This window comes from Leptonychotes weddellii, chromosome X (assembly GCF_054177405.1).
Source record: "Leptonychotes weddellii isolate Sample4059 chromosome X, ASM5417740v2, whole genome shotgun sequence".
Classification (NCBI taxonomy): domain Eukaryota; kingdom Metazoa; phylum Chordata; class Mammalia; order Carnivora; family Phocidae; genus Leptonychotes; species Leptonychotes weddellii.
The window spans coordinates 72638002-72654962 of NC_138385.1; the positions used below are offsets into that span (position 1 = coordinate 72638002).

Consider the following 16961-nt stretch of genomic DNA (forward strand, 5'->3'; position numbering starts at 1 on the left):
CACTTTCCTGGGTATTGCTGGATTTCTCTTCAAAGGGACTGTCTCCTTTACTTCCCCGTAGCAGTGCACGCGAGCTGACGTTGGCCCACATCTTTGCCAACCCTTGGTAGTATCATCCAGGCTTTTCTCTCTCTGCCCAGATCCCCAGGAAAGACAGGAGGGGAATGAGGGAGAGGAACGGCAAGGTTTTAAAATTAGGAAGAGGGCGCCTGGGTGGCTCAGTTGTTAAGCTTCTGCCTTCGGCTCAGGTCATGATCTCAGGGTCCTGGGATCGAGCCCCGCATCGGGCTCCCTGCTCTGCAGGGAGCCTCCTTCTCCCTCTCCCACTCCCCCTGCTTCTGTTCCCTCTCACACTGTGTCTCTCTCTGTCAAATAAAGAAATAAATCTTTAAAAAAAAATTAAATAAAATAAAATTAGGAAGAGAATGTCAGCTCTGAGGAATTTCCTGTTAACATTTATTTTAATGAGGAAAAGATTTTATTTTCTGTGTTGGTGCAAATAACATTTAGACTTATGTGGGAAAACTGTTAACATTTTTACTCTGAAGTAGAGGACTTCCCCCCCGCCCCATTTGCTTTCTTGGCAAGTAAGTAGAATAGACCAATTAGCAAGCTAATGTTCTAAATGTTCACTTGCAGTAATAGTTATTTTTAACTGTTTTAAATAGCATGGAGCATTGGGTTTATTCTTAATGCTTTTCAAAGTTTTGAATTTGCTAAAATGAATTGAATCTAAAATGTGACAGCTTTATGGATAGAGATTGATCATAATTATTTGCCACTCAAAGGTGCATTTTGTAATGGGAAAAATAAACTGGGGGGGGATGTGTTTACCCTTTAAAAAATGAGTAAGACAGACACAAAGAGTAACTTCAGCCATTTTATGTTGTCGCTTGCATTCATAGGTGGGAAAGGAAAAGTTCCACAAATCTCAACATTGGGGCTTTTGCAACAATGTGAGCATGCTGGTGAGTGAAGATAAACCCGGAATTGGTGGAGAACTGCTTCTTGGGCAAAAGATGAAGCCGAAATACAGTGAATTTCCTAAAGGAATGGGAAGTGATGCGCCATCCTGGGTAGCTTTTGATAAGCAGGTAAGTCCCATGACACTGGGAAAAATGAAATCGTAAAATGTGACATGTATGTTATAGTGTATTTGAGAAAACGCGAGTCCTCAATGTAAATGTTCAGGCTCGTTCTTTTGAAAAGACACACTGCAGAAGAAAAGTACCCTACAGCTCCTATTTCTGACCAGGCCCACTGGTTGCAGGACACCGAATGTTTATCTTTCTTGGCTAATGCTTACCAACCTTTCTCTCTTCTCCTCCTCTGGACAGGATAATCTGTCCTCCTATAGACCCTTAGAGTCTGGTCAGAGTGTCACTTTTGGCTTTGTGAGTTGCCATTAACGAAATCATGTTGTCTGATTTGGAACATGCCATTAAATAGCAACAGAAAGATGTCTTCTCTTTTCTGCATCCTAATCATGGTTCCCCATCCCTGAGAACCAAAGGGTGATGTGGCATGAATTGTAGAAGTGAAGGAAAGAGGTGCCGTTATTAGACAAGATTCTGAACTTAACGTATATGTTTGTGCACATAACACACACATATCATGGTGAATTGATAATTGGAAAAGGTAATCCATTTGAATATCTTAAAAAGGGACTTAAGACCAAAGGGAAGAAAAACGCAGGGTGACCAGTTATTTCCCATAAGATAGCAGAATGGATATGTTTTGTTTTTGAGATAACCCTGTATCATGGCCTCATGTTCTGTTCTCCAAAAAGGAACCTATTACTAGATTATTTAGGTTCTGTAATTAAAAAATAATTCAGGACTGTGGGTCACCTGGGTGGCTCAGTTGAGTGTCTGACTCTTGGTTTCGGCTCAGGTTGTGATCTCAGGGTCGTGGGATCTAGCCCTGTGTCGGACTCCATGCTGAGTGGGGGAGTCTGCTTGGGATTCTCTCCCTCTCCCTCTGCCCCCCTACCCTGCTCGAGCACATGCGTGGTCTCTCTTGTTCTCTCTTTCTAAAATAAATCTTAAAAAAAATAATTCAGGACTAGATAAAGAATTCAAACCTTAATACCCTAAGTTTACCAGGTGGTTTTTAGCAGCTTTAGCATGGATTAGTTGGCAATACTTTGATTCCAATTAAATGTCTTCAAATTTGGTAGAAGTGACATATTCTGTGTCATCTGTGTTCGGGTTGATCAATTAGAGCGTATATTTTTTTTGAAGCCCTGTTCTGACACTTATGGAGATCTGACAGACTTCAGGGAAGCTTCTTTCCAGGGAAACCATCTCTACTTTGAACATGGACCATTATTTCTCTCTCTCATTCTCTTTAAAAAATGTTTTTAAGATTATTTTCAGTACCTGGCCCAATGTTGGACCCAGAGTTCAGAAGCAATTTCTGGGCTAGCTTACTTGGCTGGATCATGCATGGTTTCCTGTTAATATCAATCTTATAGGTGTTTGCACATCATCATTCTAGAATATTTAATTTGCAAGGGACAAAGAAAAGTTCTATTTTTTACTTCTTGTGTCAAAAAGAGGGTATTGACAATAGATTAATCCACTACTGAATAAGTAATGTTGGAGGTGACAATATATTAAACTATTCTCTTGCACTGAAAGTTGAAAATTCATTTTATTTCATGTTTTTCTCAATATTTAATATGTGCCTTTCAAACCTATTTTGCAGCCCTTTAATTACTTATAAAATTATGTAGAATATTTCATGAAGTTGGAATGATTTTAGCTTCAAACTACTTGAGAAAATGAAGAGCTTGCTCATTTTAGGCCTAACTAAATGCAACATAATTCTTTCAGTTATTTTGTTGGTCAACTTCAATTAAATATTCATTGAGCTTTAAATGAGACACTAAGACTATGAAATATTTACGTGCTCTGATGAGATTGTGAACTACAGACTGGATCCTGGTTAATACCCAGAGCAAATTATAAAGCGCTTTCCCCATTCGTGGTTCAACAAAACCAGTCAACACCTGTTAATCATTTTTCTTAACTCATTGCCAGTTCTCTAATAGCTTTTAATCATAGCAGTGTATCTAGGATTATATATTCTCAAACAGTACAAGATAGAAATAAAGGCAGCTCTTTGGAAAGTGTATCAAAATCTAATATTTGTAATAGATGCCCCTGGTGCCCACCCAGATCCACATTAAGGATGGGGCACCCAGCTCCCCCACATGCAGCACGTGCTTTGGCACACAGCTCACACCCGTAACCCTCTATGGAGTGTTGTTCTTGGCCGATGGGCATAGCATTACCGAGAGAAACCTGGACAGTTGCACTGGCCCCATCACCACAAGAAGAGGTGGCAAAAGGCTCAGTGATTTGTCAAGGGTAAAAAGCTGAGCTTCTTCAAGGCTGGACAACTCTGTATCGTGGATTTCGGCTCATAGCCCCTTGTGCGTCAGGTCCAGGCAAAACTTTACATGAGATTGTATCCTTGCTTGGCTCATTTCCCTTCCCTTGGGTGCTCCCCTCACTCCTTACAAGTTTCTCCTAAGAGTGTGCCCTTGGGGGCGCCTAGGTGGCTCAGTCAGTTGAGCATCCTGCTCTTGGTTTCAGCTCAGGTCATGGTCCCGCGGTACTGGGATCCAACCCCGTGTCGGGCTCTGTGCTCAATGCTGAGTTTGCTTCAGATTCTCGTTCCTTCGCCCTCTGCTCCTCCCCTGCTTGCTCATGCTCTCTCTCTCTCTCTCAAATAAATAAACAAAATCTTAAAAAAAGAAAAGCGTATGCCCTTCATAAATCACATGCACCTAAATCCCTCTTCCAGGCCTTGCTTCCATGGAGCTCAACCTAAGACAATAGTCTGGGTTTTATCCGTAATTCTAAAAGTGACCATAAAAATGCTCTGCCCAGGCAGACCATCAGATCCCAAGCAGAGAAGAGGCTGTTTGCAATCACCAAGAAGAGCCGGCATTTACTATCCTGCATGGCCCCCATGGCAGACATTTCTAGCTGTTTATCTTTTATTCACTTTCCCCTTCATTCTTACAGAGGGAACACCAGTGTTATTTTGGCGGGAGCTGTGCCCATTGAAAAGTGTTCCGCTGCCCAGGCTCCTTTGCAGCTAGGGCTGGCCAGGTGATTCACTTCTGGCCATTGATATATGGGTGAAGGTTTATTGGGTAGGTCTCCTGGGAGAGTTTTTTTTTTCTAATTAAAAGAGGCTTGGCTGATAATGTTTTTCCCGCACTTTGCTCTACCTTTGTTTTTCTGTCTGGAACTAGGATGTGATCCTGCAGCCATCTTGGGAGAGCCGTGCTGGCAACCCAGAGCCGCTGGGCTGCCTCTCTCTGGACTTCCTTGTTCTATGAGAAAAATCAGCCCCCATTTCAGAGGTTCTCTGAACCCAGGGAGGCCTTTGGAAATGTGTGCAGGTGTTTTGGGTTGTCACAGTGACGGGACTAGGTCGAGGCAAGTGAGGCCCTTAACATGAGGGCACAACTTAACGGGGCGCCCCGAACCTCAGTACTCAAACCAGATAGTATTTTAATGAACTATTACAAGAATCAAAATTAATGCCAACGCTCATGGTGACCGAACTAGCAATATTTTAAATAAAGTCAGGATCAATAAATTGCCATGCTGGGCCACTTTGGAGGCTGAGGCAAAAGGAAAAAAAATCAGTAACACTGATTCCATCTTTATTTAACATTTTTGGAATTTTTATGTGTTGTTTCCCAAGGATTGTTTGCATTCATTTGGATGCTTTAAATTGCCTTGCCCTAGGGCAATGCCCAGTCTGAGGTGTCTCTGCTGTTGAGTAGCTGGGGTCCAGCTGTGTATTTTACATCCTGCCATGTGGGGAGGAGCACCCTAGACTGGGGAGAATGTCCTCCCTAAAATGCCAGTCCCGCTGCCATTTGGAAACACATTCCTACTGGCCCTGGGAGGATTTATGCCTACGGCCAGTTTTGCGTGATACTGCATCCGCCCCGCTCCCCCCAAGACTAGTTATTTCATCAAATTCACTTGAATACAGGCAAGCACATATTCACTCACACCAGTTAGTTCCAGTCATCATCCCAGCACATCTGTGAGGAAGAAGGAAGTGTGCGTGATTGTTCTCACTTTGTAAGTCGTTGGTAGGAAGTGGGGCAGGGACCAGGGTTCAGAGGCTGTGTGTTGGGAGGCACTGGAACTAACCTTCTGTGTGACTGTGGCTTTAGTCACTTTCCCTCCCTGAGCCTCAGTTACCTGGACCGTAATGAGGGCCTCGGCTGGCTGATCTCAAAAGTCCTTTTACCGCTAGCAGTCTATGCTTCAGACTTTGGTCTTAGTGGATGACATTTAGTCTGTGACTAAAGGCAAATTCTGCTTGTTCATCCTAGAACGGAGCCCCAGATCCTGGATTTCCTGGCCTTGGGGTTCTTTCTGATTACACCAGGTACCTACATTATTAGTTGAAATTTGACACTGAGCAGTTTATGATATGCTGCTGTTACTGTATCTGATCTGTCATTAGCCGCTTTTATAAAAAGACGAGTTCGAAATACCCAAATAACTGAATGTTTTTTTTTTTCATAAGTGGTTTCTTTTTTTTTTTTTTTAAAGATTTTATTTATTTATTTGACAGAGAGATAGAGAGCACAGGTAGGCAGAGTGGCAGGCAGAGGGAGAGGGAGAAGCAGGCTTTCCGCTGAGCAGGGAGCCCGATGCGGGGCTCAATCCCAGGACCCTGGGACCATGACCTGAGCCGAAGGCAGATGCTTAACGACTGAGCCACCCAGGCGCCCCCTGAATGTTTTTATATGACTTTTATCTGGATGTTAAGTACCATTTGCATTGACTCTATAATTATGCTCTCATTTCTTTCATTTGGCAGTGGCTCCTAGTTAGCCTAATTTGTTTGCTATTTTGCAAATAACTCTATTATAGTAAATGGCAGGATAAAGGTTGATCCTATGGGGTATGCATGCATTTAAAAATATTATTTCATTTTTTCCATCTATTGTAAACATAATAATTATAATCAGAACTACTGGCCACAGAATTGGAATTGTAATAACTTTGCATTCATTGATATTGGGTTTGTGGTAAGCTGATTATGTAGTACTGTGTGAATCTTTATGCTTTGAACAATATAAACATAAATTTTTAAAACATAATTTGATCTCTTGGGACACCTTGGTTTTTTAAAAGAGTTTTAAAAAAATTTGGTTTGAAGATTTTATTTATTTGTCCGAGAGAGAGAGAGTGAATGAGCACAAGCAGGGAGGGAGTGGCAGGCAGAGGGAGAAGCAGACTCCCCGCGGAGCAGGGAGCCCGATGCTGGGCTCTATCCCAGGACCCTGGGATCATGATCTGAGCCGAAGGCAGATGCTTAACCGACTGAGCCACCTAGGCATCCCTAAAAGTTTTAAAGTTTTTATTTATTTTTTGTTGATGTGTAGTTGACATACAATGTTTTGTTAGTTTTGGGTTTACAACATAGTGATTCAGCAATTATATATATTAGGAAGTGATCATGATAAATCTAGCTACCATTTGTCACCATACAAAGTTGTTACAATATTATTAACTATGCTGTACATTGCATCCCTGTGTCTTACTTATTTTATAACTGGGAGTTTGTACCTTTTAACCCACTTTCTTTATTTTGCCCATCCCTCTACCCCCTCCCCTCTGGCAACCACTGGATTGTTCTTTTTGTCTATGAGTCTATTTCTGTTTTGTATTGTTTGTTGATTTGTTTTGTTTTTCAGATTCCACATAGAAATGAAGTCATACAGTAATTGTCTTTCTCTGACTTATTTCACTTAGCATAATGCCCTCTAGGTTCATCCATGTTGTTGCCAATGGCAAAATCTCCTTCTTTTCTATGCTGAATAATATTCCATTGCATATATATATATGGCATCTTCTTTATCCATTCACCCACTGGTAAACATTTAGGTTGCTTCCATATCTTGACTATTCTGAATAATGCTGCAGTGAACATGAGGGTGCATATAGGTTCAGGTTAATATCTAGAAGGTTCTTCAGGTTAATATCTAGAAGTGGAATTGCTGGATCATATGGTTGTTCTATTTTTAATTTTTTGAGACACCTCTATGCTGTTTTTCATAGTGCTGCACCATTTTGCATTCCCACCAACAGTGCACGAGGGTTCCCTTTTCTCCATATCCTCACCGACACTTGTTATTTCTTGTCGTTTTGACAATAGCCATTCTGACAGGTGTGAAGTGATATCTCACTGTGGTTTTGATTTGTGTCTCCCTGATGAGTTAAGTTGAGAATTTTTTCATTTGTCTGTTGGCCATCTGTATGCTTTCTTTGGAGAAGTCTGTTCAGGTCCTCTGCCCATTTTTATGTTGGATCATTTGTTTTTAATAATGAGTTGTGTGAGGTTTTTTTTAATATACTTTGGATATTAACCCCTTATCAGTTACATTATTTGTAAATATCTTCTCTCATTCAATAGTTTGCCTTTTTGTTTTGTTGATGGTCTCCTTTACTGTGCAAAAGCTTTTTAGTTTTATGTGGTTCTATTTGTTTATTTTTGCTTTTGTTGCCTTTGCCTGAGCCCGATGTGGGGCTCGATCCCAGGACCCTGGGACCATGACCTGAGCCGAAGGCAGACGCTTAACCAACTGAGCCACCCAGGCGCCCCTCGTATTTTTTCTTAGTTTATGGCTCTCTGAAGTTTTATCACATGTATAGATTTGTGTAACAGCCACCACAGTCAGGGTACAGAATAGCTGTGGTTTTTTTAGGATTTTATTGTGTGAGTCTTCATTTTAATCAACTTTATTGAGGTAAACCTTACTTTAATTTTTAAAATCAACTTTATTGAGGGGAGGTATAATTTATATATGATGCAATGTGCCCATTTTAAGCACAAAGTTACAGGGATTCTGACAAATGTATGCATCTGTGTAACCACCACCTAGACACCATAGAGAACATCTCTACCACCTCAGAATATTCCCTCATGCTCCCTTCCATTCAGCCCTCCTCCACTGCTCTGACTTCTATGACCATAGATTAGGGTTTTATTTTTTTTTAAAGATTTTATTTATTTATTTGACACAGAGAGAGAGAGCACAAGCAGGGGGAGTGGCAGGCAGAGGCAGAGGGAGAAGCAGACTCCCCGCTGAGCAGAGAGCCTGACGTGGGGCTCGATCCCAGGACCCAGGGATCATGACCCGAGCCAAAGACAGATGCTTAACTGACTGAGCCACCCAGGCACCCCACCACGGATTAGTTTTATCTGTTCTTAAACTTCATGTAAATGGAGTCTTACAGTGTGTCCTCTTTGGAGTCTGACTCACTGTTTGGGATTTAAGATTTGAGGGACAGCTTTGAAAATATTATGTATATAAACAAAGTGCAGCCAATTCATGTCATAATCCACCATGGCAATCTCTGGGTGTTGGTGTAATCCTTTCTCGTCATCTGGATTGATGACCCTTTATTTTTAACCATGCTAGTTTTATATTTTCAAATAAATTACTCTCCTAACCCCCTTCAGAGGTTTTTAAACATTTTAAGGATTTAGAATTGTCCATATCTTTCTATTTATTTTAATTACGCTCCTCCATTTAAATTCTTGTTCTGCCTATGAAATTCACTGTGCTGTTTAGCGTGGTAATCGTTCTCTAAATAAAGAGGATTCTCCAAGGACACATGTCATTATCATAAATCTTTTATCAGAGGTGTAAGTAATTGGGGAAGCATGGTGGTTTCCAGGACATCAGAAATGTGGAGGTGGCAGGGAGGGCCCCAATGCCACATTATGCAAAGTGAGGTGGGGATGATTATCTCCACTCTTTTTTCAAAGTTGTCCCATTTGCTTTTCTTTCGTCCCCTCTCTCAACCTTTTTATTCCTTCCTCTTCCATTCTTTTTTTTTTTTTTTAAGATTTTATTTATTTATTTGACAGAGAGAGAGACAGCGAGAGAGGGAACACAAGCGGGGGAGTGGGAGAGGGAGAAGCAGGCTTCCCGCGGAGCAGGGAGCCTGATGCGGGCTCGATCCCAGGACCCTTGGGATCATGACCTGAGCCGAAGGCAGACGCTTAATGACTGAGCCACCCAGGCGCCCCCCTCTTCCATTCTTTTAACCTTTCCCCTTTTTTTCCTCTTTTATAGGGCTTTGTCTCTTCCTTCTCATTCTCTTTACTTTGATTCATTTTTATTCCTCTTCCATTGTGAGGGTTCCATGTAACTTTCTTCCCTCTCCCTACTTGGTCTTCCTCTGTTTCAGGCTTTGCAATGGCTGACTCCTTCTCTTAGGAGAGTATAACCATTGCTGTCCTCGTCATCATCATTGTCATTGCGCCAGGTCTCTTCCCTTTACCTCTTGGGTTGGACCTACAGTGTGTATGTCATCCCAAATGGAGTGTTGTTTGAAATGAACTGTGTGTGTGGGTCAGGTATCCCTTGGGAACATGGTGCTCCTGCAACACCCCCCTAATGAGAGGCTCTTTGGTGTAGTGGAGAGAGCAAGGCTTATCAGTCAGACAGATGGGTTCGGAACCTGGATTTATCATTTATTACCTATTTCCTCTTGGCTATGTTTTAACCTGTCTTGGTTGCAATTCCCTTATCTGTCAAGGAAGACTAACAAACCCACCTTAGGGTTACTGTTAACTATCAGATGGACAATGCATGTCAAGTGCCCAGCTCATTGTAGATAGTCAAGAAAATGTAAGTCCCCTCCTTTGCCAAGATTTGGCTTTTTTTCTTTCTTTCTTCCTTTCTCTTTCTTTCTTTCAAGATTTATTTATTTTAGAGAGAGAGCGCAAGGGTGGGGGGTGGAGAGGCAGAGGGAGAGGGAGAGAGAGAATCTCAAGCAGACTCCCTATTGTGCACAGAGCCTGATGCGGGGCTTGATCTCACAACTCTGATATCATGACCTGAGCTGAAATCAAGAGTGAGATGCTTAACCAACTGAGCCACCCAGGCGCCCCTGGCTTATTTTCTTAAGATGGGGTAGAGGGGGTAGTATTCTAGGGGAAGAGAAGCATAAACTGGGACTGTGCTTGTCATCACTTGTGCTGCAGGACTCTTGCATTCTTATTTGGCACAAATTCTGGCATATTCCAGAAGAATGTTTGGAGATGCTGCCAGTGAGACCAGGGAGTTCTAAAAAGTGACTGTTAAGCTATTACTGCATTGCTCTTCCTAGTTGTTTCCTCGTGTTCCATTTATGCTGTGGGTATTAGGATAGTTTTAAAAAGTCTTTTATTACTTAAATAAGATATTTTGTCGTGTCTCTTCTACTTTAGCAAATTCACTTAATGGTCTTTTAGTAGGAAAGGTGATAAATAACTACCTTTATTATTATTTTATTTTTTCATTATTCAGAACCAATAGCAGTCAGTAATAGACTACTATAACTGTTTTTACTTTCTGACTATTCTGAACTTATACTCAAAGATTTTACACCATCATCATCTGGGTTGTAGAAACTTCATATATGCCCTTTATTTCCTTTGCAGTCTACCTTGTTGTTTTCTTTCTTTTTAGATTAAAATATGAAACCATTTTGAGTGTATGTTAATTCTCTCTTTCTCTCTGGTTCTACTTGTTGATTTTTTTCATCTAGTATTTCAGGGAATTTATTTTTGCATTTGTGTTTGAGTGTCAAAAATAAAACTATTTTCAGTTCTGGCCTAGTTGACTTTTATAGTCAGCTTTATTAATTTAAACTTTGGTTCTCTCTGATATGTAGTGGAGATAATATTTTTTTTTTTTTTTTAAAGAAGATTTTATTTATTTTAGAGAGAGAGAGAGAGCACATGCAGGTGTGAGTGCGAGTGGGGGGAGGGGCAGAAGGAGAGGGAGAGAATCTCAAGCAGACTCTGTGCTGAGCATGGAGCCCGATGCAGGCCTGATCCCATGACCCCAAGATCATGACCTAAGCTGAAACTAAGAGTCAGATGCTTACCTGAGGATATTTTTTAAAAAAAACTTTATTTATTAGAGAGAGAGAGAGCACAAGCAGGGGGAGGGGCAGAGGGAGAAGGAGAAGCAGACTCCCCTCTGAGCAGGGAGCCTGATGTGGGTCTCAATCCCAGGACCCTGCGATCATGACCTGAGCCGAAGGCAGACGCTTAACTGACTGAGCCACCCAGGCACCCCCCAGGATAATATTCTTAATGTGCGCTCCCAGGTTTCTCTTTTTTCCCCATGCCCTGCGTGCTGAACAAAACTTTGTCTTCGCTCATTCCTATTTTCCCCCTCCTTCATCCTCTGAGGATTCTTCTGAGTTTTTCAGTTAGATTCTCGGGCTTTTGGGGATGTAAGAAAGGAAGAAGCCTGGAGTGGGGGATGGAGAGAGGGAGAGAGATCATAGAGCTAATGGTGAGGAAGTGGGAGACTTTTGAGAATTGAAAAAAGAAGAGGAAAGGCATTTTGGGGGAAGTGTAGATGTAGAGCATAAATTGGATCACCTTTAGAGTTTCTTCAGAGTTCTAAGATGAGACAGACTTTTCAGTTGCTAGTGGTTGCCCAGTCTTTTCTTTGAATATACCACCATGGCTGATAGTGGTGCGCATTTGGCTTATTATCTGAGTTACATCTAAATGTTAACTCACGATGTTATATATTTTTGTTTATGTTTAAGCAAATAAAGAGAATCACCATTGTGCTCCCTCTGTCACCATTGACCTAAGTTTTCTCTTGTCTCCCTCTGAAATCCTTATTCCATCAGCCTCTTTTCCAAGGCTCTCACCGCTATCCTAGTTCATGTCTCTCACCTAGAGAGTAGCCTCTTCAGTGGCATCCCTGCCTTCAGTCTGATCCTCTCAACTGCCCCCGCTGCTACAGAGTTAACTTTCCAAAATGTCTATAGTCCTTTGACCTAACTGTGCGTGACCCAGGGACCACCTGCCTTTTGGCTCTTGTGTTTTGCTAATCTCACCTCCTCTGCCCTCCCTTTCCCATTCAGCTTTCAGCCACACAGAATGACTGGCAGGACCGCACGTCCGGGAGCACTAACATGCTCCTGTAAATTTGCACATGCTGTTCCCTCTGCAGAGAATGCCCTTACTCACTTGTCCATATGTGCAGTTCTCCCTCCATCTCTCAACCTTGAAGACCCATTTCGGATGTCACCTGTACTGTGATGCCTTCTTCTTGATGCTCTCGGGTGGTTTAGCACGTACTCCTCCTACTGGAGAACTTTGAAGCTCCTGTTACAATAGCCCTATTATGCTTCTCTGTGTCCTCCATGGAGCTGGAGTGTGGTGGGTATTTTGTGGCAGTTTGGGAGAGAATAGTTTGTGGCCTCTGAAGCTAGGCAGTTGGAGTTCTTTTTATTTTTTTTTAAAGATTTTATTTATTCATTTGACGAGTGGTGGGGAGAGGCAGAGGGAGAGGGAGAAGCAGACCCCCCCCTCCCGCCGCCGCCACGCTAAGCAGGGAGCCGATGTGGGGTTCGATCCCAGGATCCGGAGATCATGACCTGAGCTGAAGGCAGATGCTTAACCACTGAACCACCCAGGCACCCTGGCAGTTTGAGTTCTAATCCCAGCTGTCCCATTCTCTAATTTTGAGTCCTTCGGTAAATTACTTAGTGTCCTAAACCTTGATTTCTGTAAAACAGTGATCACAATAGCACCTATTTTGTAGATGTGTTGTGAGGAGTAAATGAGATAAGAGTGTAAAAGCATATAACACATTGTCTGACCCATTTTAACTACTTGACCAATGTTGCCGATTTTCATTTATCGTTGAATCTCAGAGTCTAGCACAGTGCCTGACAATGTACACCAAATGGATTTTTTTTTTTTAAAGATTTTTTTTTTTTATTTATTTGAGAGAGAGAGAATGAGAGACCGAGAACACGAGAGGGAAGATCATCAGAGGGAGAAGTGGACCCCCCTGCTGAGCAGGGAGCCCGATGTGGGACTCAATCCCAGGACTCCAGGATCATGACCTGAGCCGAAGGCAGTCGCCTAACCAACTGAGCCACCCAGGCGCCCCACCAAATGGATTTTTAAAAATATTATTGAATCTCTCCTAATGGCTTTTAGCTTTATATCCAATGCATTATAATTATTTGGCGATACCATACCCTGTTTTGGCGTTATTTGCATATAGTCTAATCTCCCTTACTTGACTGCTCAATCCTTGCAGCCAGAGAGATTGTCTTGAGTGATGTACCCTCCACACACTGCTTTGAATTTGGCAGGTGCTCTGTCACTGGCTTGGTCTGTATTACTTTCCTTTTGATAAAGGAGCCTTTCTGTACTGAGTATCCATTTTGTGGTCTCAGCTGTTGGTGCACTTGTGGGAAGTAAATAACAAACTTTGGAACCAGTAGGGCAATCCAGTGTACTGGGGAGTCCAGTTTATTGGGTAATTACTAGAATTACAGAATGGATTATTTTGATTGGAAGAGAATACACAAGTCATCTTACCTAAGCATCTTTCTTCTCTTTCAGGTGGAATCCAGCCTTTAAAATATGTATCTCAAAATGGTGGCATGAGGGGGAGTGTGTTTGCCTCAGTTCTCATATTATTCCCTCTGGGGGGGGAATATATATATATATATATATATTTGGTAAATGTCATACATGTATTTTTTTTACCAAATATATTTTCCCTTTATCTTTTATATATTGTAGATACTGTTTTTCTTTTCTGTCTTTTAAATGAATATTTCAATATTCAGTTTTCTCTATTCAGTTTACAAAACTCCATGATTCATAACATGATTTCTTTTGGACGAGGTGATCCCTTCTAGTTCTAATTATTTTCCCGGGAAGCCTGATTTTAAGCAGTGGGTCTGAACCTTTTCTCTTAGTAATATCAAGTGTTTTTTAATTGCCTTGCTCAATAGATTCCATAAGGATGTGAAAAGACTATTTTAGAGGTGGTTTTGACAGTGTTTTTAAGCTTCCAGCTTTGCATCCTACACTGATTTATATATTATTCAGTATTTTTATACATTCATTTTCTCTCCAAAGCTCTGTTATATATACATAATTTTCTTAGTCCTTTAAATAGTGTTGCACTGTCCTGTGGTTAGCAAGTGTTGATTTTCTAATTTTTTGCTGAAAGGTTAACCAGGAAACAAAGGAGTTTCAGTGGTTTGTTCCAGTTATATGGTTAATTAGTGATAAAGCTACAAGAAGAATGTTCTAATATTCTAGCCACATCTTTTTTCCCTTTTATGCATCATAAAATCAGGTCTTAAGAAGCAGCAGACAAGTAAAAATAAATTTGATGGATGCTTATGCTGTCCATATAGGTGTGTTTCATCTTAAACCCTAGATTTAGTCATGAAAAATTTGAGTACAGATTATAAGTAGATATTATATTATGATGATAATATTTTTGTAATAAAAATTCTTTGGAAGTCATCTATTTTGTATTTTTTGTCATTTATTCAACTTACCTTTATTGACCCTCTCCTATGTTCAACAAGCTAAATGAGATTCAGATTTGTATAAGTTGAATTTTCTTAAAATAAGATATGCCTATTTAAACACAGTATCCATAGGAACATAAATTTATCAAAAAAAAGTGAGAGGAAAAAATTGAGAATTTGGAGTGAGATTCTAACTTGAGCATTGATATTTAGATCAACCTCTTCACCTTCACAATCCCAATTAAAATGACTGCACCATTTTAAAATACGAAGAAACTATTAGTGTTGGAGACGGGCGGGGGTGTGTGTGTGTAGGTCCATCTTTATGCTGAAATATGCTGAAAACTTAGATGAATTTCTACTAGGTATAGTGCAGATGGGATCATATTGAGGAAATGTACTAAAGCCAACAACGTGCAATTTCACTTCCTAAAAAAAAAGTGACAAGAATCGAGTTGGGGGGGGGGCCGGTTAGGACCACCTGTAGGGGTTTGCACTTGGCTTACTTACACAGCCATTGATGGCTTAGGAGTGTCACGAGGAGGCCCAGGAATAGTTGCTCTGAAAGAAAAGCAGGCCCTGCATTAGGGTATCGCTCTGTTGCCACAGGCCGTGTGCAGGAAAGACTGGCTACATAAACTCTGTTCCTGGAGTAGATAGAGGTCAGGTCAATTTATAAAATGTTTATATGGAAAATTGCGAAGTTTTTCCCGTAGGGAACTAGCCACAGCCACCACATCCCTCCCTACTTCTCTTAACCTGCTGTATATGAATTTCTATCAACCAGCCTCCCACTGGGAGGAGGCATCAAAAAACCTCAGAATGGCTGGTGAAGGAAGGGAAAGGGGGAATCTACCCACCCTATTTTGGGGAAAACACCAGCCTGGATAGATGGCTCTTTGTTCAAGAATGAACAAAGAAAGCCAACATGGGGTTTCCAAAAAGCCTGCGACGAAAATGGGAGAGCAGAGTATTTAAGAGGCAGAGGAAGAAAAATATTTTCTATAGGAAAAATGAATACTTTAGATAACAATTTGCTCTGTGCTTTCTGTTGAGTGCACGGAAGTAACAGAATGAAGGAAACACTTTTGAAAGCAAAACTCGGGGAGGGGTGAAAGCTGGAGGGAGAAAATACAGCGAGAGAATAAATTTAAAATATTGCTGAATGAGACTCTGGGCAGAAAGGCAAAGGGAGCTCGCTGAAGAAGGAAGAAACGTGAGGGAACTCAAAAATGCATTATATTAGTAAGGAAAAAAGTGGAAGTTGGAGAAAAGAGATGAATGATGGCAAAGGCAAACCTGAGAAATTCTCCCCAAATGTGAAGCAGAAGGTCAGCTCTAAGAGCACCAAGATGGATCATGAAAGGCTGGACAAAGGATGGAGCTCTCATATACAGAGAGTTGTTCCTAAAGAATTAGAAGCTAGATTAAAAGCAGCCAAAGCAATTAAGCATATTATAAGAAAATAATAAAAACAAATCCCACCTTCTTGACTTTAAAAAGACACAGATCTGAAGACTGAATGCTTCTCAAGTACCAGGGAACATAACAAAAGAGAGACCAATAATTTGATCTAGTTTGGGATTTTTCTGTTAATTTCAGGGATAAAGCAATTACCAAACATCCTGATCGGAAAAAGTAGTTTAACCCCCAAAGAAGTAGTTGGCATCAGAATTCTCTGCAACATTAAATGCCAGAAGACAATGAAGCAATGTCTGTAACCTTTAGGAGAAAATGTCTGTGACCCAGAAATACTAGACTCAGCCGAGGTGTTATTCATTAGTGAAAGCAGTGGAAAGATGTATTCAGATAATGTGATTTCTCATAAATACGCCATCCGCATACTTTTCCTGAGGAAGTTGCTTGAAGATGCACTCTAGCCAATTATAAAGCAAATTAAACAGTTCAACCATGGGGAAGTAATGAAATAAAAGGATTAGTGATGAGCAACAGAAACAACCTTATGACTATAAAATATAAACTTCAAAACATGGAAACACTTTTAAATGTTTATTGAAAGATAAAATAATAATGAACAACGATGAAATGAGCCCCAAATACAATATAGGGAGATAAAAAGGAAATACATATTACTTTTCTCTACTTAGTTAAGTTGCAGTAGATACTAATTTTTCGAATTAATACTTGAACTGAAAATTCTTAAAAAAATAATACAGTGAAAATCTCTCTCAATCAAAAGAAAAACAAAACAAAAAAAGCTTATCTTTATATCGTCTTTCCCTAGGACCTGCACATGTTCTTTAGCTTTGCTTAAAAAACAACCATAAAATAAAAATACACCAGAACATAAACACTGTATATTGATTGGTGGTGGGATGTTGTAGTGTGTAAATCTTCAGTAAGTATGGGCATGAAACCATATGCATTTTTTAAGAGTATATATAATTTGACATAGCTATATAATCACAATTACCTTAAGGGAAAGACATTAACAAAACAGTGGGCTCTAGGCAGTAGGAAAAAAAAAACTGTACTTTCTGTTCCTCTCTGTTCATATATTGGTAATCCATTATGTATTAATTTTTACAGTGGAAAAGTAAACTTAATGAAAATAAAAAATCCTATAGATAGAAC

The 16961-nt window shown here is 40.6% G+C and overlaps 1 protein-coding gene across 1 annotated transcript in view; it reads left to right on the forward strand.

Moving 5' to 3' along the window:
* Window positions 1-909: 909 nt before the first annotated feature.
* EFHC2 (EF-hand domain containing 2) overlaps window positions 910-16961 on the forward strand; it is a 153739-nt gene continuing 137687 nt past the window's right edge. Inside the window, exon 1 of the mRNA XM_081808970.1 lies at window positions 910-1094. Within this exon, the coding sequence (XP_081665096.1) occupies window positions 963-1094 (132 nt within the window). The 5' untranslated portion in view covers window positions 910-962. The remainder of the gene's footprint in view (window positions 1095-16961) is intronic.